Below are 23,213 nucleotides of genomic sequence, written 5' to 3'. Positions count from 1 at the left end.
ATCAGATTTCTTCTATTTTAAATAAAAGGAGTCTGCCAAATAATATACCTGCTCCATCTGCTATTTATCAAAAAATTTAAGAAAACACACTGTTTTCTGTTTACAATTCTTTGTAAAAACCTGTATTGCTTAATCTATCACATTGTCTCTTTCATCATGACCTTTCTTTTACTGGACTCAACAGTTTCCTGAGACTAAAACCTCCCCTAAGGGGTACCAAAAGAGATTTATGACATTATGGTGAATATTTCTGAATATGAACCAACTTCTAACAGAAGTCAACAAAGATCTTCTTGTTGAGGTTTCTAAATATAAAGGTTTTCCACATCATTCACTTGAGACTTCCCTTAACAGATTAAGGGCATACAAATCCTTTTCAACATACACGCACTAATCACAAAAAACAGGAGAGAGTAGAGAAACTGTTCATTTCCTAAATAGTGAAGCATATCTAGATGGTTAAAAGAAAAAAAAGATAACACTTAAGGTAGACTGAGGGTTAAAAAAAAAAACTTAAGACCAACTATCAGAAAAGGGTTAATTAAATTAAGCTCCTACCCAGAAGTACAGAATAAGATTCCTTATCATCATGGTAGGTTTAAGCCTGGCTACTCAGGGGTTTATTAATTATGAAAACCTCTTCTCTCCAACTTTTAAAAGAATCTTTTGGTGGACAAGCAGAACAAGCAGAACAGCGAAGAGTACCTCGCTGCTGCTAACTTCCAAAAGTACAACACATTCTAATCACTCACAAATCAGATATAAGTAATTGCTCATCATCTACATGCAGGGTCTCATTTTGTCATCTGGAATGAGGGATTAGACCACATGATCTCTAAACTCACTCTTCGATACAAAGTTTTAAATTCCATCACAGATTGAAGAGAATATTGCTGCTGTCTAAATGGTCCAGATGCTGCAATACTACTGTCTGATTCCTGCCGACTAGAATGGCAAACCATCACCACTTGGGAAAGGGAAAAATTATCAACTGATGTATTTGTTTGAATTAGACTGCTCTATCACATATGATGGCTTTTAAATGAAAACCAAACATCACAAACTAAGCTAATGTCAAAGCACAAAAATATAACCAACAACACCATATATAACTAGATTGTCTAGCCACATAAAACCAAAGAAAACCATTCAAGAAACAAGAATATTTACAGAGGGGGAATTTTTCATCAAAAAATCTAAAACTCTCACCTATATAGAACAGAATTCTGCAAGCCATTAAATGCTATTGTCACTGAGGATCGTCTCTCAGGAAACTGCTCTGAGTATAGAATTTCAAGATTCTATATATTTTCTTGATGAAGACGATGACAAATATTGCTTATAAATGGAAATACCCCATATCATTTTCTAAATTTTAACGCAGCCTTTTCAGAAGCCACAGCAACATGAGTTTGATCCCTGGCCAGAGAGTTAAACTACATGGTGTAGCCGACCTCTCCTGTCTCTTCTGCTGCTCCCCTCAACAGTGTGTTTCAGTAGATCTGCCTGTTCTGCTCCTCCTGTCCCTGGTAAATCCTCTCACCCCCACACCTCTGGCCTACACTCCAGTTCTTGTATGCATAAATAAATAAAACAAATCTTTAAAAAAATTATTCCCCAGGGCCTCCCCTTGTGGCACAGAGGTTGAGCGCTGGGCTGCGAGGCTGCCTGCAGCCTCTGTAGCGCCGGTTCAATCCCCGGCCACCGGCGAGGGTCCTACATGGCGCGACAGACCTCTCCTGTCTTGCCTGCTGCTCCCCTCAGCAGTGTGCTTCGTCAGTCTGCCTGTTCTGTTCCCTGCTCTGGCTCTGGTGAATTCTCTCACCCTCCCGCGCTTCTGACTATACCTGGTGCTTGTGTAAATAAATATAAATAAATAAATCTTAAAAAAAAAATATTTTAACTATTTAAAAAAAAAAATTATTCCCCATATCATATATATCAAGTAATTCAAAATATGTGAATCTGAGGGTGCTCACAGTAAGTTACTTTCAAGATTTGACTACCAGATTTCCCAATCATTCTCTGTGTGGCACTCTACCCTCCCATGCCTCAAGTAGTTTTCAGTGAGAAGCATGAAAGAATAAACCAAAAGTGGACTCACAGAGAAGAGTTCCATAAAAAGGTCTAGCTCACAAACTTATTACCCACGTAATGTGAAGGAAAAGAGAAGGATGCACAAAAACCTCATCTTTGCAAAAACAGCAAGGGGAAGTGCCTCCCCGGTGGCGCAGCGGTTGAGCGATGGTTAGATCCCCGGCCACCGGTTCGATCCCCGGCCACGGGTTTGATCCCCAGCCACGGGCGGGGGTCCCACATGGCGCGCAGACCTCTCCTACCGCCTGCTGCTCCCCTCAGCAGTGTACTTCTTCCATCTGCCTGTTCTGTTTTCCACTCTGGCTCTGATGAATTCTCTCACCCTCCCACATTTCTGACTGTACCCCAGTGCTTGTACAAATAAATAAATAAATCCTTAAAAAACAAAGCAAAACAGCAAGGGGAAGCCACAATCTGTTAACAAAACTTAAAGGCACCACGCGCTTATTGGCCATACCTGAAGGAGACCTTGTGGGACTTCGTACTCTGACTTCTTCATCTGAGCCAAAACCTAAGAACTGCTCATCCTACAACAAAGGAAAATTATTTTAAAATCAGAAACAAAAATACAAATGTGAACATATCCCAAAGTAATGCCCAGAGGAGATACAAATCAATTTGGAAAATTAAACTCTATATATTAATTGTAAGTCATATGGATATTATATAATAACTAATATTGAAATAAGTAGACCCAGTCATACAGCTTCATTACAGACAAATAGGAGCTGTGTTATTTGAATAATGCGTTGAAATGTCATTTTTGGTGCATAGTATTCAGGGGATAGTCCTAAATTTCAAATGATAGATACAGCCCAAAACAATTAAAGAATTTTAATTCAAATAACCAAATCATAGAGCAAAATATGGCAAAATATAGAGCCCCAATAAAACAAATATTTTCAATCAGTAGTTAAATCTACAGACACATAAGGAATAACATAAATAATATCTTAATTTCTTGTCTACTAAACATTAATAGAGACTGAAATTGCCATAATCGTCAGTTCCTTAACTCAGGAATTGACATTTAGATGTTATTTCTGTACATTTGAGATCCAAAGATTCTCAACATGCATTTATGGCATCATTTTAGAATGCCCTGTGATAAGAGACTTAATGGTGGGCAGCAGCATTTGTGAAAGGGATCATGAATTGATCACATATAGGGTGACATGCATTCATGAATAACTTAGGGAAGCATCTTATTTTCAGTTATACTTGGAAAAGGAAAAAACTTCTCTTTACCTCTAACTTTTAACCTACCCTTATAAAAATTACTAAGGATTTAACCTATTTTGGACAAATTCTCAAGAAAGATGATCTATTTAAACAAACTGATTAATAGAAATTTGCTGATCCAGAGACTAAGAATTCTTTCCAAAGAGAGAGAGAATTTCAGATTCCAGAAACAAATCCACATAAAACAAGAACAAAGTAAGGAATAAACACCACATTTTCTTGAACCTCCAATTTATACTGATAAGTCCCAAACTAAGTTCCAACAATTAAAGGTCTCAAATTTTCCTCTCAGGAGCAAGACCACATGTATGTGGGCATCACCTACGGATTTTCTGCTTTAGAATTGTTTCCCCAGGCCTCTCTGGTGGAGCAAGGGGTTAAACACTGCACTATGAAGCAATCCACAGCCACTGCAGCACCAGTTAGAGCCCCAGCCAGGGAGAAACCCACATGGTGAGGCAGACCTCTTCTGCCTCACCCACTGCTCCCCTCAGCAGTGTATTTCAGTCATTCTGCCTGTTCTGTTCCCCATTCTGTCTCTGGTGAATCCTCTCATCCCCCTGCATCTCTGGCCTATACCCCAGCTCTTGTATACATGGATAGATAAATCTTAAAAAAAAAAAAAAAAAAAAAAATTGTTTCCCCAGCTAGTTTAAAGCAAGAGTCAGATGCTAATTTGTTTAAGCACTTACAAACCAGGGGGTACATGAAAGATATATGCAACCCTTTAGACAAATTAACAGGTTTAAATCTTAAATTTAAAGACATTTAATTTTTAAAATGTACTTTTAGGCAGAAAAACAGACTTTAAAATAGTAATGCTAAGATGTACTTTGAGGGGGAAAAAAAGCACAGAAGAGGCAATGGTAAGTTTGCCTCAATTTCTGTAAATAAACAAAAGTACAGGGCTTCCCCGGTGGCGCAGCGGTTGAGCGCTGGGTTGCGAAGCTGCCCGCGGCCTCTGTGGCGCCGGTTCGATCCCCGGCTGCTCCCCGGCCACCTGAGGAGGGTCCCACATGGCGCGCAGACCTCTCCTGCCGCCCGCTGCTCCCCTCAGCAGTGTACTTCGGTCCTTCTGCCTGCTCTGCTCCCCGCTCTGGCTCGGTGAATTCTCTCACCCTCCCGCGCTTCTGACTGTACCCAGTGCTTGTATAAACAAACAAACAAACAAATAAATAAATAAATAAAACATGCCTCTATTAAAAAAAAAAAAAAAAAAAAAAAGTACAGGTTCTTAGAATATTCGCAGGCCAGTCCAATCCTCTCATCAACAGACAGCACTGAGAAAAGTGACAGACTAGTTTGAGGTCTCAGTTCAAGTACTTTTAAGCTATGTGATATTGGACAAGTCACTTAATATTTTTATATCTAGTTTTATAAGGAGTAAATTATAATAAATAATTTATATAAATTATGTACAATCATTCAAAACTATAAGGCCACATTTATATTTTGGTTCTTATTATTGATGTGGTTTTAGAAACTGACACTTTGAGGGGGTCAAATGACTTGCCCAAGATCAGTTAGTTACAACAACCTCCTATCATAATAGCCAAAATTTACAACTATAAGTAAATAGTTAAATGAATTAAATAAATCTGCAGAACAAAATCTGATATTCTATTAGCTACTATTAAAGTAACATGATGCCCATTTCAGATTCTTCAAAGTTTCTGACAACACATTTTTCTCCTGATTATCCTCATGGACCAATGTTAACAACCTACATACAGTTCATGAAGACATCTCAACACTTACCAAGGGGACTACATTACTAAATGTATGAATTTTATGTTGTAATGAGAGATACTTAGCAACTATGCATACAATAACCAAGAGTAAGGTAATGAAAGATTATTAATTTTTAAAAGAAAACGTGACCCATAGTGCTATGATTATTTTCAGCAACCTTAGTGAGTCCCTCTTCTATATTTCAAACTTTCTAACTGCAATGTGCTCTAAAACAGAGTACTACTGAGCCATCAAGCAGTAATTTAAGAAACTTCGCCAAAGTCTACAATGTACTTTCCCAAATGATGTTAAGTCTTCTCTTATGATCTTATAATTAGAGTAAGAATGAGTTGTCAAAAAAGACTATTTGTACCGGGCCTCCCCTGGTGGCACAGCGGTTGAGCGCTGGGCTGTGAAGCTGCCCGCAGCCTCTGCAGCGCCGGTTCGATCCCCAGCCACCAGAGAGGGTCCCACATGGCGTGACAGACTAAAGAAATCTTAAAAAAAAAAACCAAAAAACTATTTGTACCCAAGCACTTTCTTTTTAAGGGAAATATAGGTTTACTTCTTGAAACCTGCTTTAAAAAAAAAGGACCCCTTTTGTTAAAGGAACCTAGTTTAACCAAAAATAAAAGCCACTGCTAAGTTAAAGACCTCTAGTCATCTAATTCTAAACTTCCTATTCCATTTAAGAGCCTACCCCCTAACTCTCCCCAATCTAAGGAAAAGGAAAGTCAAGTCAAGAGCACTGTAAAGAACTGATGCCAGACAGTATTATAACTGAAGCCCTTCCTTCATCTAGCTCCCATCACTCCTTAAGTATGGGGTTCCTCAAAGATGTAGTAAACATGGTAACAGTACTGCTCCCAAGGATTTAAATTTGCCTGGAAATCAAGAAAAAGCAAAATGTCTACGAAAAGGACAACAAACAAGCTACAATCATGTTTGGCACAATGGTACCATAAGCCCAGACAGCTCCAAAGGGAGTACAAGAGACACCAGGTTACATATGAGTGGGTATTCCTGGAGCCTGGTCCCGATCTGCCAATTATCACACACACTCTTCTTTTCAACATGGCCTTCTCTGATGAGCACAGCATTCTAAGTCAGAGTATATAAGAAAGAACCAGTAAGCCTATCCTTTCTGGAAAATAATATCCTTAGAGACTAGATCTTCAAGATTTTAATATGCCAAGCCTTACCTCCAAATATAGAAAAATACCTTTGTCAAGTTAAGCACTGTAAAATACTGTTAAATCATATTTTGCTTTCAGTGATTATGAATGGAATAAAGACATTTAACATTACTTCCTAAGACCTAACTATAAAAATAATAAATGTATAGGATACCTTATCACTCTTTAACTCTAGGGCACAAGTGATTAAAGAACTTTTAAGCATATATTTACTAGTAAATTCTACTTTATATAAAAACATCAACATTTGAAGATTTTTATTTTCATGGCAGGATGTTAATTGCTTATTGGCTGGTTATATTTATAAGTGATGCAGCAACAGGAATATTTCTTTTCGCCAACAGAACCTAAGTGAACTCAAAATGAGTATTACTGAGGGCCTCCCCGGTAGCGCAGTGGTTGAGCGCTGGGTTGCGAAGTTGCTGGCAGCCTCTGTAGCGCCGGTTCTGCTCTCCGCTCTGGCTCTGGTGAATTCTCTCACCCTCTCGCACCTCTGACTGTACCCAGTGCTTGTATAAATAAATAAATAAATCTTTTAAAAAAATTTTTAAAAATGAGTATTACTGATAATATTTACATGTAAAATGAAATTAAGACATTTTAGAAAATTACATGAAATTTTGGCATTTCATTCAAATGTCAGTTAAGGATAAAATACTATGTAATTCTTATTTTAGGATAAGAAAAATCTTGGACTAGCGCACTCTTCCTCTTATATGTATTTGGTTCATGGAGGAATATTCAACAAACTTCAAAATTCTTCCAAAGGATAGCAGTGTGTATCTCTGTCCCTCTGTATTTTAACTAAGCAGCACTCTAACATGATAAATCAGAGAGACCCAAATAATCTCTAGTGAGTAGATGGCACCCAGTTCCTCGTAAACTAGTAATCTGAAACACGAAAACACATAGATTTTAGTTCCCCCCTTAAATTTTTCACAATTTACTAGAGTCAGAGCAAAAATCACTCACTTGGAGTTCTTCACTCCAAGGCTAAGGGGGCAGTTCCAAAGCTACTTTGCAAACTCTTCTATTAAACAACCTCAGTAGCTACTGGTCAAAAATGAACAAGGCTTAAGAATGACTCTGCTCGGTCCCCCCCGGTGGCGCAGCGGTTGAGTGCTGGGTTGCAAAGCTGCCCGTGGCCTCTGCAGCGCCGGTTCGATCCCCGGCTGCTCCCCGGCCACCAGAGGAGGGTCCCACTTGACGCGCAGACCTCTCCTGCAGCCCGCTGCTCCCCTCAGCAGTGTATTTCTGTCCTTCTGCCTGCTCTGCTCCCCGCTCTGGCTCTGGTGAATTCTCTCACACACACCCCCCACCCACGCTTCTGACTGTACCCAGTGCATGTATAAACAAAACAAACAAACAAACAAACAAAACATGCCTCTATTAAAAAAAAAATTAAAAAAAAAAAAAAAAAGAATGACTCTGCTCATACCCTTCTTACTTTTCTAGCAAAAACTCAACAGCACTTCAGAGCACTGCATTAACTGGTAACGTATATAAAACATGCCCTTTAGCAACTGTATTTCAGCAATCTTCTGTCTCCAAAATTCATATTCTTAAGAGGTGAAACTTCAAATTCTTCAACTACAAAGGTTTACTGATGAATCAGTTGAAAATAACATCAATAATCATAGATAATATCAAAATTACTCCAAACTCTAATTTTTTGAAATTCTTTGTTTTGAAGGCTTCTTATTTTTGGTATTACTTATATCATATGAGGACGCCAAAGGAGAACTAAGAGAATTACTGAGAACGACCGGGGCAGATGAAACACTGTGGAGGCATACTGTACATCTCAGCAACTGGAGCTAAAAAAAGAGTAACACTTTTCCTTTGGGAATTTATTCCAGCCAGCTATCACTTCTGCTGGCACATTTCCCTCTGTGTCCGCTGCTACAAGCTCTAAAATACCAAGGTCTTCAGGTTGCACTTTAAAGACATGTACACATAATCACTAGTATTTAATTAGCATAAGGGATAGAAAATGTGCTTACATGTTTGTCTTCTCTAAACTATTCATTCTTTGAGGATTGGGACAGTTATTTTTGTATTCTTAGTATCTGGCACAATTTTGGCATTCAATAAATGTTTGTAAAATGAAAAATAAAGGAAATGCAATACACTGTTTTAAAAACATGAAGCATCTACTGTGGTAACAGCACTGCAGTAGAAAATACTGGCAGACTCCAAAGAATTAGTCAATTCTTACTTTTAGGAAGGCATAGGGAGAATGCCCTCAGCTGGCAGAACAGTTTATCATACACTCATTCACTCAAATATATACGAACTTGGGTTCATATATATGAATTTGGGTTAAGGAATGATGGGAGAGGTAAAAGATAGTTCTGCCTTCAAGGACCTACTAGACTATCAAGAACAGATGAGCAAATTAACGGAATATAGCCTGTTGCCTGCTATGCTAAGGGAGATACAACTAGAGGAATGAACATGGAAGCACAATAGAAAGTCAACTAACCTAGTCAAGGAGAGTCAGGAAAGCCAGTGCAGAAAGGATGAAAACTTCATATAACTTTTGAAAATGATAAACTGGGGTGGGAAGGAGATATTACAGGCAGAGAAACAGCACATGCAAAGGAACAGACAATTCAGTATGGCTGAGGTCCTATCCCTGATGTGAGAAAGGGGCACAAGGTACTAAGGAGAGTGGGATGGTAGAAGTAGATCGTGAAAGATCTTAAATGCCTTCATGAGTTTGAATTTACCTTCAAGGAAGTATGGGTCTCATCCTGGAGGCAGTTAGGAAACAGAGATTGCCTGTCCTAACAAAGGCAAGAAGAACAGTTATAAAATGACCTCAGCAGCACGGGGACTGAGGGAAAAGAACAGACTCCACAGAAGGCAAAATGGACAAGGTTGTGACATAAAACGTTCAGGGAATGGAAATAATCAGTGAAAACTTGCAGGTGTCAGACTTAGGTTGATTAGGTTTACATGCTAGTTACCAAGAGTTGGAATATAAGAGAGGTTTTAAGACTGGGAAGAGAGATCATACTTTAGACAGCTGAATTTGAAATGTCTATTCAAAATGTCGAAACTGTAATGATCTGGAGGGAACACACCTGATTCATTACCTATGTGAATCCTTAAAATGTACATATGAATGCAGTCACCCATGAAGAAAATACTGAGAAAAGTGGGGGGATGGTAGATCCCTAGGGACTGTCTACACTTACCACCACACGGTGGGGGGGAGAGGGAAGCCATGGAAGGAGGAGAGGGAGTTGTAGAGGAAGAAGATCACATGTATCAAGGCATGGTCACGTTGAGCAAGGACCTAAGCTTGTACAGCAGGATATCAAAATTGGGAGGTCACCTGTGACCTTACCAAGGCCGATGTCAATGCAATGTGAGAGACAGTAGAACAAAGCGTGCTTAGGAAGTGACAAAATGGAAATGAGAACTAAGAGAATTACTCCTGAAAGACTACTCCTGAAAAACTCAGTTATATGGGGAAGTAGAGATGGGGCAAAGGTACAAAAGGATCAGCTTAAGAGGATTATTTTTCAAGTTGATTAATTTTATATGCCAAAGGGAAACATAGCAGCAATAAAGAAAATACTGAAAATCCTCAAAAGCAAAGCAGTAATAAATGGGAAAGAAACAGGGAGGAAGGGACCGGCACTGGGAGGGAAGGAATACGAAGCACAATGGAAAGGAATTCTCAGTTCCTAAGAAAGAAGGAAAGAGGCCAAGTGTGGATTTAATTGCAGAAGTTTACAGGCAGGAGTAAAGTGTAGAAATTTCTCTGAAATCACAGGAAAAACTTTGTTTATACGAGCATCTGTCAGGTGAGAAACACAACAGGTTTCTCCAGGTTCTCTGAGGCTCACAACCTAGAAGTTTTCAAGAATGCAGTTTTGAAGGGATAAATCATGGATAACGGCTGATTAATGGGAAAGAAGGAATAATGATGACGGATAAAAAATCAAATGCAAGGATTAGTAAAAACTGATTTGGTTGGAAAGGGCAGTCATGGCAGGACCAAGATAAAAGACAAATGAAGGGCCTCCCCGGTGGCGCAGCGGTTGAGCGCCGGGTTGCGAAGCTGCCCGCGGCCTCTGCAGCGCCGGCTCGATCCCCGGTTGCTCCCTGGCCACCGGAGGAGGGTCCCACATGGCGCGCAGACCTCTCCTGCCGCCCGCTGCTCCCCTCAGCAGTGTACTTCGGTCCTTCTGCCTGCTCTGCTCCCCGCTCTGGCTCTGGTGAATTCTCTCGCCCTCCCACGCTTCTGACTGTACCCAGTGCTTGTATAAATAAATAAATCTTTAAAAAAAAAAAAAAGACAAATGAAGTAACAAAACCTAGCTAAGTCTAGGATGCTATGGTCAAAGCTGGTACAACAAATAGCAGGGAGCTGCCACTGGTTATCAAATGTAGAAAAGGTATAAATGTGTTTGAAATTTATTCTGGAAATGGTGTGTACCATATACATACTTGTGTACATATGGCATATATTGCACACATGCCAACAAACTAGAGCAGAGATGGACCAAAGGGAGACCAGACAGAGGTATATAGTAGTAATTCCAAAGTGAGTGGTATTGAATTATTCAGCAATATTTATGTATCGCCAGTCACCGCTTTAGACTCTAAAGACACATAGGTAAAAAAGGGCCAAAATTCCTGCCCCATAAGGTTATCGGCTAGCGGAGACAAAAAGTAAACACCTAACACACAAACGAGGGCAACAAGGATTGATATGGGTTGGCTGTGGGCTTACTTTCACTAGCTTAGTCAGGAAAGCCTTCTCTAAGGTGATGTTTTATCAAGGATAAGCAAACTAAGGGCCAAAGGCCAAATCTAGCCTACCCCTATTTGTTTGGTCCATAGCTAAGAATCGTTTTTAACATTTTAAAATGGCTTAAAAAATCAAAAGACTGGGCCTCCCTGGTGGCGCAGCGGTTGAGCGCTGGGTTGTGGAGCTGCCCGCGGCCTCTGCGGCGCCGGTTCAATCCCCGGCTGCTCCCCAGACACCAGAGCAGGGTCCCGCATGGTGTGCAGACCTCTCCTCCCGCCCACTGTTCCCCTCAGCAGTGTACTTCGGTCCTGCCTGCTCTGCTCCCCACTCTGGCTCTGGTGAATTCTCTCACCCTCCCGCGCTTCTGACTGTACCCAGTGCTTGTTTAAATAAATAAATAAATAAATCTTAAAAAAAAAAATCAAGACTATTTTGTGCACACGGAAATTGGCTGCAATTCAAATTTCAGTGTCCATAAAGAGTTTTATTGGAATATAGCCCTGCACCTTCATATATGTATTGTCTATGCTGCTTTTGCACTACAACAGTGGAGTTGAGTAGCTGCAGCAGAGACCATTTGGCCTTTGGAGAATAAACTTGCTGAACCCTGGAATAGACCTATATTATGAGAAAAAGGCAGATCTACAAAGATCTAGGTGAACTAATGGTTTAGCCCAATTGTAAGTAAAGAGCCAAGAAACAGGGGCCTCCCTGGTGGCGCAGCGGGTTGAACACAGCACTGTGAAGCTGTCTGCAGCCTCTGCAGCATGGGTTCAATTCCCAGCCAGCTAGGGAGATACCCACATGGCACGGCAGACCTCTCCTGTCTCGCCCGCTGCTCCCCTCAGCAGTGTATTTCAGTTAGTCTGCCTGTTCTGCTCCCCGCTCGGTCTCTGGTGAATTCCCTCACCCTCCCATGCCTCTGGCCTGTACCCTAGTTCTTGTACAAAATAAATCTTTGAAAAAAATAATAAAAGACCAGAAACAAGCATGGTGTGTACAATAGACCAAAAAAATCAGCATAGCTCCATAGCAGAATGTGTGAAAATAAGAAATGGTGTCAGAGAAGAAATATGACCAGCCACCAAATCACACATGTTTTGGTGGCCATGGTAAAGAACTTGGACATTCTAGCAGTGGCAGGGGAGAAACTGACAGGTTTAGAGAGATTAATGATTTGACTGATCTTTCCATGGAGTACATAGTTGCTATGTGAATAACAAACTAGTCAGGTAAGAGCATAAGCAAGGAGATGGCTCTGAAGCCCAGCCAAGAGATCATAAGGAAACATTCTGGGGTTTTGGTACTAAGAATTAGAGTTGGATTTAAGATATTTAGGAGGCAGTACAGAAAAAATTTGCTAATGGGTTAGATCTGGGATGTGACTAGAAGAGACATATCAAGGATAATTCTTTAATTTTTAGGCCTGAGCAACGTAAGTGTAAAGTTATTTCAAAACAAAGAGATAAGAGAAAATGCAAGATTTTTTTTATGGATGTATTTGATATCCAAGTGCTTCAATGAATACCTGTTTCCTTGCCTGCGAAGAGTAAAAGCTACCTCAGAGAGTGGACAGAAAATTAGATAATAGATGTGAAGCACTCAGACTACTACTGCCTGTCCCACAATAAATACTCAGTAAATGTGAGCCACTCCAGTTTTTATTATTCAAATGGAAATGTCAAATAGTACTTGGTAATACAAGTCTGAGATGTAGTCAGGGTTAGAAACAAAGATTCAGTAGTCCTCAGCCATATAGGTAAGACCTGAATAAGATCACCAAGGAAAAGTGTTGCACTAGAGAAGATAGCAAAAGGTAGACTCCTTGGTGACTCCAATATTCAGGAGAGTTAGGCATAAGAGGAAGTCACACAGAATACTGACAGTGAACAACTAATGAATAAAAAACAAAGCAGGTGAGTGCAGTGTCACAGAATCCAAGAAAAAAAGTATTTCAAGGGAGTAGTTAGCTGGGTCAATGATGCCCAAAGGTTTAATAGAAGGAGTGAGAAGGAAGAGGTCACTGATAAGAGTTATTTCGAGGCCTTCCCGGTGGTGCAGAGGTTGAGCGCTGGGCTGCGAAGCTGCCTGCAGCCTCTGTGGCCCAAGTTCGATCCCCGGCCGCCAGGTGAGGGTCCCACATGGTGCGCAGACCTCTCCTGCTGCCCGCTGCTCCCCTCAGCAGTGTATTTCATCAGTCTGCCTGTTCTGCTCCCCGCTCTGGCTCTGGTGAATTCTTTCACCCTCCCGTGTTTCTGACTGTACACAGTGCTTGTATGTATGTATGTATGTATAAATAAATAAATAGTTATTTCGGTAGAGTTACGGGGATAAAAACCACCTCCAGTGGTTGAGGAGGGGATGAGAGGTGAGAAAGGGGAGACAGCAATTCCATACAGCACTTTCAAGGAATTTTTGTTGTGAAAGTGAGCAAAGAATTGGGGAAGTAGCTAAAAAAAGACCTGTGGCAAAGGTTTTTAAAAAGGATTACATTAAGACATCTAGTTTTGTGTGTTAATTAATCCAATCTGGTTGTGAAAAAATGCAAATAGAGGAGAGATGGGACAACTGCAAGAATCACCCTGAGAGCATGACAAGGGATGGAATCCAGAGTGTAAGCGGGGAGTGGTACTTCTTCCATTAAATAAGGTGGCAGAGGATGTGGAAGTACTTAAGTTCCCTTTTAACGGGAAGGGAAAAGCAATTAAATACCTTGAGAATACTTAAAACATCTCACTTCATATATTACTCTTGGTATAATATAACTAACTGTCAAGAATCAGTAAATGAAGAATACTTGAGTTGCTCTTAAGAACAATTCTGTTAATACTTAGTTTTGAGAGCTTCAACATTTAAGTTACCAATTTCCAAAGTATCTTGCAAAATATTGTAATTTTAGCACTTATATTCATGAGGCATTTTAAGCTGAACTCAGTAAAAAAAAAAAAAAAAAAAAAAAAGAGGGAAAAAACCCTCAGTAAAAAGAAATTAGATACTAAATACCATGAGGGAAGAGACCTGTTCAATGCTAAAGCCCCAGTATTTGGTCATCTGCTGGTACATAAAAGATGTTCAATGCAAAATGAATTAAATTTTCCTGAGTCCCTCCATTTCTCACTTTGGGAGTGCTTATTTATGAATGCCATTTAGGGGAAGATGGGCCTTTCTGCAAGCCCTTTTTTATCATTTGTAATAGAAGAAAATATAGTGACATCTATAAATCCAAAAGACTATAAAATAATGCTGTTGAATCTATAAAGGGAAAACTCAAGCACTGTAAAATATACAGAAATCAAGAGACAAACTCCTTAAGCCAAGATGGTTACTGAAATCCAACCAGTTAAGAAATGTATGCGGTTATAGAACTAACATGGTCTCTTGTCAACAGACTGGCAAAGGTAGGGGCAAGATCAGATTATGAATGGTTACTGGTACATCAAAGAGAACAGTGGTTGACTGCATAACAGATTGGAAGAGATTTAAACAGTTTTAAATATGATCTCTGCCTGATATTGAGAAATGTTAACACAGAAAGGTCACCTAGGATTAAAGAGAGCCAAGAAAACAATACACTGTTCTTCAATAACAATAGTTGGTAAAATTTTTAGTCACACAAGAATGAAATCCAGTTTTCAAATATTTAATTCAATTCTACCTAGCAACAGTCACCTAAGAAACACAAATGCTACCCACTTTGTAATTAAAGAAGTATTATTTGTCACCCCCCACTCCCTGTTACCAGAAGATGCTCAGTACAGCTCAGCAAATGAGGTAGGTGAACTCCACCCATCCTGCTTCAGAAAAAGTAGTCACAAAATAGCTCATTTGTCTTTAAAAACACACACACAAAGCAAAATGAATGTACTACTTCAGATAGTAAGCTATACAGACTCTTGGCAGTGCCCCAAATTACTTTGCAGGATCTTAAAGAACAAAACAAAAAATGAAAAAAGTATACTCCAGGCTCCTCAGGTTCCAAGTCTGAACTGGTTTATCTGCTTGCTGTAGCAGAAGAAATTAGCCTACTTAACTGATACTGTGGAAATTAAGTTAATCATCACAATCTGAGGGTTTATTCTTCTCTATGTAACAGGAAGTACCACAAAATGACCCAATCCACTTTAAGAGGCTGGAAAAAATAGACAAACAACACTGTTTTAGATGATTCTTTTTATTTTAAGATGTTTGGTATCTCACATGCCAAATCTAAGTAGTTAACTTCATTTGAGTTACAGCCTCATTCAACTCTAAGTTTCTACTATAAAATTTCAATTTTCTTCTTCCAGCTTATTGCTCTTACTGTTGTGCAAATGTCAGGCTGCATTTTTCCTTCTGAGGAAAAAGGCTGTTGAATGACTATTAGAAACTGAGGTATAGGAATTCACAACTTCCTTCTCTCTAAAGGTAAATAGGATCAGCTCTCCACTCTCCATAAAGTAATGAAATTAGATGACAAAAATGAACACTTCCCTTGGAAAAAACAGCAAAGCTACCCTGTCAGCCAACACAATTCTGACCTAATACTTTTTAGGAATTAATGTTTAATATATGAGCTGGAGGTTTTGTGTTCTTAATATTTTGAAAAACCAACAGGTCTCTTCTGACGACTACATATTTAAAAGTTTGCCATCATATTCTGAGTTGACATTATATGACATTAACCTGTTTTTTTAAAGTCCCTGATTTTTTTTTTTAAGATTTTTTTTTTTTTAAATTTATACAATAGCTGGAGTACAGGCCAGAGGCGCAGGAGGGTGAGAGGATTCACAAGAGACAGAGTGGGGAGCATAACAGGCAGACAGTCCAAAAGCGCTCCTGAGGGGAGCAGCGGGCATGACAGGAGAGGTCTGCTGCGCCATGTGGGAATCAAACCCACACTGCAGAGGCTGCAGACAGCTTCACAGTGCTGCGCTCAATCCGCTGCGCAACCGGGGAGGCCCTCCCTGATATTTTTTATTATTCCAATACTAGAATCCTTCATATAGAAGAAAGACAATTAGTTTTTATTATCTCTTGCTTTCTGCATATACCTGAATATACCTGTATGACTAGCAATTAAAAGTTATGGGAATCAAACTGTCCTTCCCTTTGCCACCACTTGCAAAATTCCTGCAACAATTCACCTTTGATGTTTAGTCATTTTCTGAGATTGTGTGGTTGAGAGTGGAAATTATTTGTGAAACTTAGAAAATATTCAATATATGTAAATCATCTTAAGTGAATCTAGTTCTCATCTGACCTTAAAAAAAAAAAAAAAGAATTTATATATAATTCCCATACCAAATTCAAGTCCTGAAGATTCAATAACCCAATCAAGTTTTTGGAACACAGTTGGTAAGAAAACGAGCTTTTGCTAATATCATCTCTGCCCAGACTTTTGGTGATCTATATGAATAATTCCAATTCAGTTTTCATTCTGACTATACAGGAAATGCTTTCTGCAACCCAACATATCTAAAATAGTTTCACTTTGAGTGATGCAAGCCCTCCACATAGCCTCAAAAGCCAAGGGTCATAGGCCTTTGTAATCCTAATTCTCATGAAGCAAATTTATATTAGATGTAAAGGACTAAGCACTTGTAAGACATCCACAAGCGGTGATAACTTTAACAAAGGATGTTTAGAAGCACATCTCTTTAAACTATGACTGAAAATGGAAAATAAAAAATGGAAATACTGGGCCTCCCCGGTGGCGCAGCGGTTGAGCGCTGGGTTGCAAAGCTACCGGCGACCTCTGCGGCGCCGGTTCGATCCCCGGCTGCTCCCCGGCCACAGGAGGAGGGTCCCACATGGCGCGCAGACCTCTCCTGCCGCCCGCTGCTCCCCTCAGCAGTGTACTTCGGTCCTTCTGCCTGCTCTGCTCCCCGCTCTGGCTCTGGTGAATTCTCTCACCCTCCCGCGCTTCTGACTGTACCCAGTGCATGTATAAACAAAACGAACGAACAAACAAACAAATAAATAAATAAAAACATGCCTCTATAAAAAAAAAAAAAAAAGATTAAAAAAAAAAAAAAAGGAAATACTTACTTCCCATAATGAGACCACACCTACTGTTTTCCCTGGTTTCTCTCAGCTCCATTACCAAAGTTTTATTCTCCTGTTAAACCACTACAAATATCATAATTTCATAAAGCCATTTCTCTGGAAGATTACTGAGATTTAGTTATCACCCTAAATTGACAATTCAAATCAAATATTTCTTAGGGAGTCAATGAGATCCTAGGATCCTTTGGGGCATATTACAAAGTATAAAACATGATCCATGTGCTCTAAGATCTAATCTAAATAAAAATATACTGATTCACAGAATGAGAAGGTGACTTAAAGAGGTCATTTTTTTTTTTAATAACAATTTATTTATTTATTTACACAAGCACTGGGTACAGTCAGAAGCAGGGGAGGGTGAGAGAATTCACCAGAGCCAAAGCGGGGAACAGAACAGGCAGACTGACGAAGTACACTGCTGAGGGGAGCAGCAGGCACACAGGAGAGGTCTGTCACGGCATGTGGGACCCTCGCTGGCGGCCGGGAATTGAACCGGCGCTGCAGAGGCCGCGGGCAGCTTCGCAGCCCAGTGCTCAACTGTTGCACCATCAGGGGAGGCCCCTAAAAAGGTCATTTTACACATATACAGGCATGGCAGTTCTTTAAAAATTCACCTCTATATTATTCTGGTAACTTTTTTAAAAAAGACTTATTTTATTTATTTATGCATACAAGAACTGGGATCTAGGTGGGGGGGATGAGAAAATTCATCAGAGACAGAGTGGAGAGCAGAACAGGCAGATCTACTGAAATACACTGCTGAGGGGAGCAGCAGGTGAGACAGGAGCGGTCTCCTGAGCCATGTGGGTTAGCTCCCTGGCCAGGGACTGAACTTCTGCCCCAGTGGCTAGCAATAGCTTGATAGTGCTGAGACTTAACCCCTGCGCCAGCAGGGAGGCCCCTATTCTGGTAACTTTTTTACTACCACTATAATGACAACCATTATTACCAGTAAATTATTTTACAGCTAACCTGCTTCAGTTTAAACCTATTTTTCTGTTATTCTACCATGAGTGGAGCTGGAAAACAGCTGGTTACCATTCCTAATAATGGATGCATTCATGTTTTTTGAAGTTATTAAGCTGCATCTTAAACTTTCATTCTCCCAACTTTTCCTCATAGGACTGACTTCCAATCATATAATCATCTTTAGAGTCTCCTCAGAACCGCCTCCAAGGCCTCCTCATCCCTTTTAAGTTGAGCAACCTAGAAATGGAAACAACACTCCAGTAAGGGAATGATCAGACTTGGTGTAATCTATATAAAAGATGATGCCATCTCATCAGGATACCACAATATCACTTTTAAAACCCCAACCAACATTTTCCAAAGATGTCCTTTGGGGGCTTTTAAGATTTTGCTCTTGCCATACTTAAGTTTATTACTTTTAAAAAGTCAAAATTATCCTGCTTATGGTCTAGTCTAGTATTCTCCTAACTTATGACTATGTCTTTACAAAGTGTTCCTAAAAGTTGTACATATCAAACTTTCAATTCAACAGATATTCACGGATGACATCCAATATGAAAAAATCACCCTTGTAAACAATATAAAATATGAATGATGACTTAGAAATAGTCCCTGTCTTAAGAAAATCGCAATCTAATAGGGGAAAGACAGACATATTCAAAAGTATTTATAAAATAAGGCATCCTGAAGTAAATTCTTAAGGGTAAGATATAAAGTGTAATAAACAGAAAAGGAAAACTAGTTGTGTTATCTGTCATGGACGAGATGGGATGTGAGTGGAGCCAGGAGAGGTGAATAAGCCAGAGACAGGTCAAGATGGGAAAGATTTTAAGGAAACTGAGAGGCATTAGCAAAGGTATAAAGGCAAGACACAAAGACTGTGGAGACCATCTAATAGTTTTTCAGTCCAAAGTGATTGAATACATAAGTGAAATTGAGTATTCATGAGGAAATGTTTAAAATGTGAAAATAAAAGCCAACTAGATAATAAAAGGTTGAGAATTTTAAATCTTATATTTTTTCCTAAAAGCCTTTGACTTCACTAATGTGAAATAATCTGATCAATATTTAACAAAATCATTAGCAACACTGTACACAGCACAGGGAAGGTAAGGAGACCAGCTCAGAGAAGATGGCAGGGAGCCATGCAGAGGTTTTTTTTTTTTTTAGAGATATTTATTTATGCATACAAGAACTGGGGTATAGGTCAGAGGTGCAGGGGGTGAGAGGATTCACCAGAGACAGAATGGGGAGCAGAACAGGCAGACTGACTGAAGTACACTACTGAAGGGAGAAGCGGGTGAGTCAGGAGAGGTCTGCTGAGCCATGTGGGTAGCTCCCTGGCCAGGGATCAAACTCATGCTGCAGTGGCTGTGGACAGCATCATAGGTTGCGTCTTAACCCCTTGCGCCACCAGGGAGGACCTGAGCCATGCAAAGGTTAATTGAAATTTAAAAGCAGAATGGTAAAACACAACAAGTAGGGACAGATTAATGAAAGACTATAACTATATCATGGACAAGTCTCAGAAATTGTAGGATGGGGATGCGAAGAGAAAGGAGTTGAAGATAGCGCAGAGAACATGAATGTGACTTCAAATAGATAAAGATTTGGATTTGAATTCTAGCTCTATCACTTACTAGCCATATAACTTAATGAAAACTATGTAAGTAGTCTGTGTCTAGTTTCTTCACCTGTAAAAAACAGTTATTAGGTATTTCAGCAAATTTTTTAAAGAGTACAGTACTATACTCTGTAAAATACAGTACTGTATTTTTCCTCCTTAAGTATATTACCCTCTACTAGTTATTCTTATACTTTAATCTTTTTATTTATTTTTATATTTTTAAAGGTTTCTTAAACATTCCATTGTTTATTTTTTAGATTTATTTATTTATTTATTTATTTATTTATGCAAGCACTGGGTACAGTCAGAAGCGCAGGAGGGTGATAGAATTTACCAGAGCCAGAGCGGGGAGCACAGCAGGCAGAAGGACCGAAGTACACTGCTGAGGGGAGCAGTGGGCAGCAGGAGAGGTCTGCACGCCATGTGGGACCCTCCTCCAGTGGCCGGGGAGCAGCCGGGAATCAAACCGGCGTTGCAGAGGCTGCGCGCAGCTGCACCACCGGGGAGGCCCTACTTTAATCTTTTTAAACTACTCTACTTGTGGGCATTTTTCCTTCTCAAGTTCCACCCCCAGAATTTGTGCCCTACAACTTAGCATTGCTTCTATAATTAAATTGTTATTGCAATGATCTCTGCAGATTAACATTCAATCTCCCAAACATCAAAACTGAATACAAATGTCAAATAGCTACCAGGTATAAACTAATGAATCCAATTCTAACATCCCAGAACCTAGAGGAGCATCAGTGCTCATACTCACAGAAAGGAACACTTTTTAGTTATAAAGACCAAGAGTGGCAACCCCAATACAGCTGCCTTGGCCTGAAAATTATGCACTCAAGAAGCACTGTAATCCTTGGTAGCCTATTTGTTTGCTGTACTGTTCTTTCATCTCTCTTCACTTTTTCAAGGTTCTAGCTGAACACTAATGATACCCACTGTTATCACCATGGATGACTGGCCTTCAGTTTGGTTCCACCAACGTGACATCATACACAAGTCAAAACCATTCTAAACTCAAGATTATAGCACTCAAATAGATGTACATATATATATATACATATATAGCTCAAAGTAATTTTAAAAAAGTTACATAAGTGGATTAAAAAAGATTATAGCATTTGTTTCCTTTTGATCTCTCAGTCCTAATAATAGGGATTTCCTTGCAAGCATAATTTCCATTAAGCCTCACAATAATCATATGAAGCAAAATTTACAAATGAAGAAACTGAAGCATGGAAAGGTTAAAAAACTTTCCCAAGGTCATTCAACTAAAAATGGCAGAGCCAAGATTTGAACGAACATGGTCTAAATCCAGAGCCCATGGTCTTTACAGCTCTTAATTACTTTGCTGTGCTATTACAGATTAGATGAGAGTCTCCTCTCCTTTGTAAAAGTATTTATATATGCACAAATTAAAAATCCTAGCTAAGATTACAAAAAGATTTCCTTATTAACTAATCTTAAAAAAAATGTTTCCACATGGCTTTACTGCTTATAATTAAAGGCAATAATTGAGGAACAATGTTTATGTTTGCATTTGATCTAAAAATTAGTCAATACTCATGGACGGACAGAAGCTGAATACAGGCATGTATAAATATCTATCCTTCTTGGTATACATATTTGTTATAGACATTCGTGATTAACTTCTCCCAGGTTTTCAGAATTGAAATAGTACAAAGGAGAACTTACTGAAAAAATTTTCCCCAAAAACACTCCCCATAAGTAATATTACTCTCCCAATTCGAGACAGAAAACCACAATTACTTTGATGCTAGTAAAATGAGAATGAAATGAGGCTTGGGCAAAACATGGACCATAAGGGTTGCATCTCTCTAGAAGAGTTCAAAAGTTAGAAAGGTTCACAGCTCTTACTGTTGAAAGATATCAAAACATCTACACCCAAACATTCCAACTAAAAACAAAAACAGAAATGCAAGAAAACATATAAAATATATGGAAGAAACTCTTAACTTCTGAAATACGCCTTACTGACTGGTACCAAACCAGGCATTGCTATAGTGATAATAAAAGGTAAGATATCTGGGGAAATCCCTTCAGCCTATTTGTCAAACAGAAAAACAACTACTCATTTCAAAGAAAGGGGAATTTTCATACACAGCAAAAAAAAACTTGCCAACTAACTCTTACATTTGTATCTTTAACTGATTTCCTTAAAACTGGACTCATTAGAGTATATTCAACATCTAAAAAGTTAGGCCAAGTCAGGTCATTAAGAAGTTTCATACTAGTCCTATAAAGGGGTGGGGGTTATCATCCAATATTACAAATCACACAACAAAATTCTACTTTCAAATGTCTTAGTCCTTAAAAGCAGATGTCTGGCAGCTACAGTCTCATGGTTAGCTTCCCCTAGCAGTGTGTAACCTGACAAGGTACAAAGCTCACTGAAATATTTAACAGTGGTGGTATGGATTTCTCTGGATAGATCCAAAGAAGCAGTTCATCCTTTTTAAAAACATAAAGAACCATTTTATGGGATGTCATTCCCTCAGTCCAAGTGTCTGTATTTCCTCAGGGCTTTCTCAGAGACTTCATTGAGGGGAAAATGAAAAGGCTAACAAAAGGACCCCTTTTTGCTCCCTCTTTCCAGCATAATCCACCTCAGCCAAGGGCTAGTAGCATCCACACTGTCATAAATGCCAGCAATTAGAGAATTACGCCATAAAACCACCCACTCAGGTATAAGAGCACAAGCCTCCAGCTTTATTTAATGCATGCCATAAAGATCCTGTACTTCCTTCTTTCAGGCTTCTTCACAACCAATGAAATGACAATAACAACAACAAAAAAAGTTGCCCTTTGTCTCCCTGCCTCATATTGATGTGATCAATGAAACCATCTGGGTCCAGGTGAAGGATTTAAGATTCCTTTATATTAATAGAAGACTGCATTTCCTTTAGCATTCCACATGCAGATATTTTAAAGGATATACTGTATTTGAATCACAAATATTTGAAGGACAAATATAATAGAAACTAAGGTGAAACCACAATTTCTGGAAAAAATTTTCATCTTATTCAGAAGCTACTTTAGAAGACTAGCAAATACTAAAACATACAAGAGTATTCTTAATTCAGTAATGTTTAGAACCTCCTTTCTAATCTCAAATCTCAAAATTAACTCTCATTGCTTATGTTTCAAAATCTAGTACAATTTATGATCAATACTTTCATTTCACTGTCTTCACAACCTGCCAGTCCACAAAAAGTACCCATCTGTGATTTACTCCATAGTAAGATTTTATTCACCAAGACTTAAATCGATCCAAAGAAATAATTTTTTTAAACAATGAACTATTTAGTTTCCTCTTTCCTATTAGTAAGAACAGGATGAAGAATTTGATTAAAATGTAGTTACATCAAAAAAAAAAAAATGTAGTTACATCAATGTCCGACTCATTAATTTAGCCTTTCTTAATCCCCGAAATAAAAGATGCAAACAAAAGAAAACCCCATTCCAGCAATCCTGGAATAAACTCCTCCCAAAGTAGTAGTGGTCACAAAGCTTCTCT

General features: G+C 39.1%; 1 protein-coding gene across 1 annotated transcript in view; it reads right to left on the bottom strand.

Annotated features, from left to right (window-relative positions):
- The window catches only part of KMT2A (lysine methyltransferase 2A), a 78,667-nt gene that overhangs the window by 49,747 nt on the left and 5,707 nt on the right, over window positions 1–23,213 (bottom strand). Inside the window, 1 exon segment of the mRNA XM_054693137.1 lies at window positions 2,555–2,624. Within this exon segment, the coding sequence (XP_054549112.1) occupies window positions 2,555–2,624 (70 nt within the window).

This window comes from Talpa occidentalis, unplaced genomic scaffold, assembly GCF_014898055.3.
Source record: "Talpa occidentalis isolate TD23 unplaced genomic scaffold, MPIMG_talOcc4v2.1 talOcc4.12, whole genome shotgun sequence".
Classification (NCBI taxonomy): Eukaryota; Metazoa; Chordata; class Mammalia; order Eulipotyphla; family Talpidae; genus Talpa; species Talpa occidentalis.
Note: the sequence above shows the minus strand (reverse complement) of the source record. Positions and strands in the feature narration are given on the sequence as shown.